Below are 5,587 nucleotides of genomic sequence, written 5' to 3' on the forward strand. Positions count from 1 at the left end.
TGTGTACATGAGCGTTGTTTTTCACGCATCAGTTCTACGTTGCGTGAAAATCGCAGCATGTTCTATATTCTGCGTTTTTCGTGCAGCCCTGGCCCCATAGAAGTGAATGGGGCTGCGTGAAAAACGCATTGCATCCGCAAGCAAGTGCGGGTGCCGATGCATTTTTCACTGATGGTTGCTAAGAGATGTTGTTTGTAAACATTCAGTTTTTTATCACGTGCGTGAAAAACGCATCAAAATGCATTGCTGAACAACTGAACGCAATCGCAGACAAAACTGACTGAACTTGCTTGCAAAATAGTGCGAGTTTCACTGAACGCACTCTGAACGCATCCGGCCCCAATCCGCAACGCCCGCGTGAAACCAGCCTAACGCCCCCGTTGCTCCTAGAGGCTCATTTGCATATAGTAAAACATCCTTTTTCTGAGCAATGCGGGCACATCTGAACATGGAACCAACACAGATGCCTTCAGCTGCCAAGTGCACATGTAACAGGTCAGCCAGTGTCATAGGTCCCAAACTGCTGACAGGCGCCCTTTAAGATGGTTTCCTAAGTTTTTTTAGTTTTTTTTGTTCTATTTTTTTTTTTTTTCCAGCTCTGGGTACATCAGTTTTTTTATTTGCAGGCGTTTTCCCATAGACTTTTCTATAGGAAATAATGTCTGAAAAAAACCTTGCATAACTAAAGAACGCCACCCTGAAAAAAATCACTTGTTAAAAAGAAGTGCTTTTTTAATGGCATTTTTTTACATAAAAAAAAGACAGGCACCCTGAAACCTGCAGTGAACTGCCCCCCACCTCCTGCTCCATTACCAGGTACTACATAGGTGGTGGCGCCCACACACATACCCAAACTCCCCCCTTCGCCAAATGGAGAACGTTCCTCTCTGGTGCGCTGCAAAACAGTTAACAGAGCCCCGCCAGCCGGCCCGGCACACTTCCCTTCCACAGGAAGCACTCGGAGGTGAGATGAAACTTATTAAATGGAAAAATAGAGCTTGGCACCGAGCGGGCAGTTTTGTGCCTGCATGCCAATGTGCTGGAGTATTGTACTGTGAGGCGCAACCAGATTTTTTCCATTTCCTAGAACACTAAAAGCCATTTTATTTCGCTTTTTATTCTTGCCCTATTAAATGGCTCGCAACGAGCGGACAGCAGCTCAGCGGACCCCCTCTCCTTGCCCCCGTTCTGCCAAGCTCAGCATCTGCCAAGGAGGGGGGTGCGATTTCAGGCTCTGGTGGGTGTGAAAAGCTAAAATCCTGAAGGTATTTTGATTATCTACCCACTCAAAGTGCAGATGCATGCTACCTTGCAGACCACCGTCCCGAAATCACCCACTTTGGACATTTCTTCCCCCCCCCATTTCCATTGTGCCAGACTGAATGCCTTGGTTTAAGAACGGATCTTATTAAATCAAACCTTATACTCCACTCACCTCCAGAGCTGCATTCACAAATACCTCACAACTCGTTGCTTCCCTCTACTGGTTTGCAGTCTGTGCAGAGTAGCTGTGCTGCATTGCATTGTGGGAGATGTAGTGTTTACAGCAAACTCTTTTTAGCGGTTGTGACTCTGGATATGACCGGGGGACGGTGTGCGACACTGGATGTGACCGGGGGCCTGTGTGCGACTCTGGATGTGACCGGGGGACGGTGTGCGACTCTGGATGTGACCGGGGGACGCTGTGCGACTCTGGATGTGACCGGGGGACGGTGTGGGACTCTGGATGTGACCGGGGGACGCTGTGCGACTCTGGATGTGACCGGGGGACGGTGTGCGACTCTGGATGTGACCGGGGGACCCTGTGCGACTCTGGATGTGACCGGCGGACCCTGTGCGACTCTGGATGTGACCGGGGGACGCTGTGCGGCTCTGGATGTGACCGGGGGACGGTGTGCGACTCTGGATGTGACCGGGGGACGGTGTGCGACTCTGGATGTGACCGGGGGACGGTGTGCGACTCTGGATGTGACCGGGGGACGGTGTGCGACTCTGGATGTGACCGGGGGACGGTGTGCGACTCTGGATGTGACCGGGGGACGCTGTGCGACTCTGGATGTGACCGGGGGACGCTGTGCGACTCTGGATGTGACCGGGGGACGCTGTGCGACTCTGGATGTGACCGGGGGACGCTGTGCGACTCTGGATGTGACCGGGGGACGCTGTGCGACTCTGGATGTGACCGGGGGACGCTGTGCGACTCTGGATGTGACCGGGGGACGCTGTGCGACTCTGGATGTGACCGGGGGACGCTGTGCGACTCTGGATGTGACCGGGGGACGCTGTGCGACTCTGGATGTGACCGGGGGACGCTGTGCGACTCTGGATGTGACCGGGGGACGCTGTGCGACTCTGGATGTGACCGGGGGACGCTGTGCGACTCTGGATGTGACCGGGGGACGCTGTGCGACTCTGGATGTGACCGGGGGACGCTGTGCGACTCTGGATGTGACCGGGGGACGCTGTGCGACTCTGGATGTGACCGGGGGACGCTGTGCGACTCTGGATGTGACCGGGGGACGCTGTGCGACTCTGGATGTGACCGGGGGACGCTGTGCGACTCTGGATGTGACCGGGGGACGCTGTGCGACTCTGGATGTGACCGGGGGACGCTGTGCGACTCTGGATGTGACCGGGGGACGCTGTGCGACTCTGGATGTGACCGGGGGACGCTGTGCGACTCTGGATGTGACCGGGGGACGCTGTGCGACTCTGGATGTGACCGGGGGACGCTGTGCGACTCTGGATGTGACCGGGGGACGGTGTGCGACTCTGGATGTGACCGGGGGACGGTGTGCGACTCTGCATGTGACCGGGGGACGGTGTGCGACTCTGCATGTGACCGGGGGACGGTGTGCGACTCTGCATGTGACCGGGGGACGGTGTGCGACTCTGCATGTGACCGGGGGACGGTGTGCGACTCTGCATGTGACCGGGGGACGGTGTGCGACTCTGCATGTGACCGGGGGACGGTGTGCGACTCTGCATGTGACCGGGGGACGGTGTGCGACTCTGCATGTGACCGGGGGACGGTGTGCGACTCTGGATGTGACCGGGGGACGGGTGGCGACTCTGGATGTGACCGGGGGACGGTGTGCGACTCTGGATGTGACCGGGGGACGGTGTGCGACTCTGGATGTGACCGGGGGACGGGTGGCGACTCTGGATGTGACCGGGGGACGGTGTGCGACTCTGGATGTGACCGGGGGACGGTGTGCGACTCTGGATGTGACCGGAGGACGGGTGGCGACTTTGGATGTGACCGGAGGACGGTGTCTGGATGTGACCGGAGGACAGGTGGCGACTCTGGATCAGTCACATAAAGCAGAGTTTCTCATATTTGGGTTTCACCTGTATAATCTTAGTGAGTGCGGAGAAGTAGTGCAATTCATATATGACTAAAGGATGGCTGCTTGCAGGACTAAGGGCTCGACCAGGCCCTGATGTCAGTGAATGGAAATGTGCAGGAAGTTAAAACCTGTCCTGACCTAGTCCTGCGCACCCAGCTTCATGGGTTTCAGCCTCTGTGTATTATGACGGCTTCATAATTTCAGAATATATCTTTCCTCCATTTTTCTGCTCCAGTTCACCCAGGCGCTCGCCACCAGGGGGAGCTCACTGCACACAGATTCATCCAGCTCTCTTTGAAACTCTAAGTAAATCCATGCATTGAGCTCCCCCTAGTGGTGGCTGCAGGTAGCCAGAATGTTATCACCTAACTATCGCTGTCAGCAGCTAGTTGGGCTCTCTGTATCAGAAAAACATCGCTGCAATATGTCACGGCCTATGGTGTGCATTGTGACACTTTTCTTCACTTGTGCTTGCCCGTGGCAACGTGTGGTACATGTGGTGGCAGTGTCTCGGCCTTCTGGCTGGCTCCCAGGACATGGTTGCCGGCGCTAACAGGTGCAGTGTGATGTTGTTTGTACACTTCCCCTTTAAGTGGCTTTCTACTCTTGCCTGGTGTTGGAAGGGTTATCTTCCTTCCTAGTGTGTGAGCACTGGGTGTGTCTGTGTGTGGCTACTTGGGCTATTTAGCTTCCGCTGGATGCCTGTATCTGAGGGGTACTCCAGCCATGTGTTATGCTGGAGTCATCCTCCTGGTCATATACCATCTATCCAGTGAGGGCCACCCTTGTGGTCATAAGTTTATGTATGATGATTATGAAGATGTTTCTATGGTCTCTTTGTGTTTATTGCAGCTATGGTTTCCTGTGTGATGTATGGTGTACTGTGTGCTGTGTCTGTTTGTGTTGTTGTGGACAGCAGCACTTGTACATGGGTTCCAGGCTGTTTGGCAGGTAGGTGTGGTACTTGTTTCACTTACCTGCCATTGCCATATGCTGTATATGTTCCCCTTTCCTTGCTCCTTGGCCAGTGAGACTCCTGTTCGTCCGTGTCTAGGAGGAACAGGTCGTCTTACTCTGCTCCTAGTCCAGGGCTACCCTGAGGGCTAGTAGGGACCCTAGGTTCCGGAGTATGAGCCCTCCTACCATCAGGGTTGGCTCATACAGCTAGGAGTCAGGGTTAGAATTAGGGATGTGATAGGAGGTGACCTGATTCCTGTCCTGGCCTAGCAGCGACCATCCATCTTCTGTCATCGCCTGGCTGAGGGTTTTCCCCATCCTCAGCCGTGACACAATACCTATCAAGATATATCTGCATGAGTTCTGCACCTTTTTTTCTTATGGGCTACAAAGCTAATTTTCCTCAATATCCAGGCAGTTCCTTGGGGATGATTGTCAGGACGCTGCAGTACGAGTGATTGGACATGTCGTCCCCCCCCCCCCCCCCCAGCGTTTATCATAACTCTCTTAACGATCATGTCCGGGCAGAGAGATCCGTGGAGGATTTCCAAGAAAATATTTTCCTGATAATGAGAAATAAAATCGGATAAATCCTTCCTCGCCTCGCCCAGGCCTTTTCCTGGCAGGCTGTATTCACTGATAGTGAGGTGTTAATCCGGGCCTGATACATCCACATTCCCTGCCTCGCTCCACGCCCCGGCTGTGGGGTGCTCCTCTGACCACGAAAATCAAGGCGATCTCTGGTGTCCCGGAGTGGAGGCGCCAAGGCTTAATCCAGTGCTGGAACGGTCCCAAACATCCGCCCCGTCTTGAGTCGCCCTCCTCCATCAGGTTCTTAAAAATTATTTTCTGTAAGAGAAGCTGCCACCCAGCTTTCCCAGGCTTCTGAATGGCAGATCTTCCTGGTTCTGTATAAAAGGGGTTGTGCCATTAATTGGCATCTGTCAGCATATTTGTACCTATGACACTGGCTGACCTGTTACATGTGCGCTTGGCAGCTGAAGGCATCTGTGTTGGTCCCATGTTCATATGTGCCCGCATTGCTGAGAAAATGATGTTTTAACATATGCAAATTAATCACTAAGAGCAACGGGGGCGTTACCGTTACACCTAGGGGCTCAGCTCTCTCTACAACTGCCGCACCCTCTGCACTTTGACTTTAGGAAAAGTCAGGCCCAGGTGGGATCACGTTTACACTGCCTGGTCCTGTCAATCAAAGTGTAGAGGGTGCAGCAGTTGTAGAGAGAGCAGAGCCTCTAGGTGTAATGGTAACGCCCCCA

The 5,587-nt window shown here is 54.1% G+C and overlaps 1 protein-coding gene across 1 annotated transcript; it reads left to right on the plus strand.

The window, feature by feature from the left end:
* The first annotated feature begins 1,133 nt into the window (after window positions 1–1,133).
* Window positions 1,134–3,323, plus strand: LOC122924084 (keratin-associated protein 16-1-like). The gene is made up of 2 exons (XM_044275004.1): window positions 1,134–1,219; window positions 1,562–3,323. Exons 1-2 carry the CDS (start codon window positions 1,134–1,136, stop codon window positions 3,321–3,323), a joined length of 1,848 nt encoding a protein of 615 aa, XP_044130939.1.
* The last annotated feature ends 2,264 nt before the right edge of the window (window positions 3,324–5,587 follow it).

This window comes from Bufo gargarizans, unplaced genomic scaffold, assembly GCF_014858855.1.
Source record: "Bufo gargarizans isolate SCDJY-AF-19 unplaced genomic scaffold, ASM1485885v1 original_scaffold_2222_pilon, whole genome shotgun sequence".
Lineage (NCBI taxonomy): Eukaryota > Metazoa > Chordata > Amphibia > Anura > Bufonidae > Bufo > Bufo gargarizans.

What these genes read in the sequence shown, in the direction of transcription:
- LOC122924084 (XM_044275004.1), top strand. Translation starts at nt 1,134, where the DNA reads ATGGCTCGCAACGAGCGGACAGCAGCTCAGCGGACCCCCTCTCCTTGC. An exon ending in AGCATCTGCCAAGGAGGGGG is followed by an intron (nt 1,220 to 1,561) that starts GTGCGATTTCAG and finishes AACTCTTTTTAG; the next exon opens with CGGTTGTGACTCTGGATATG.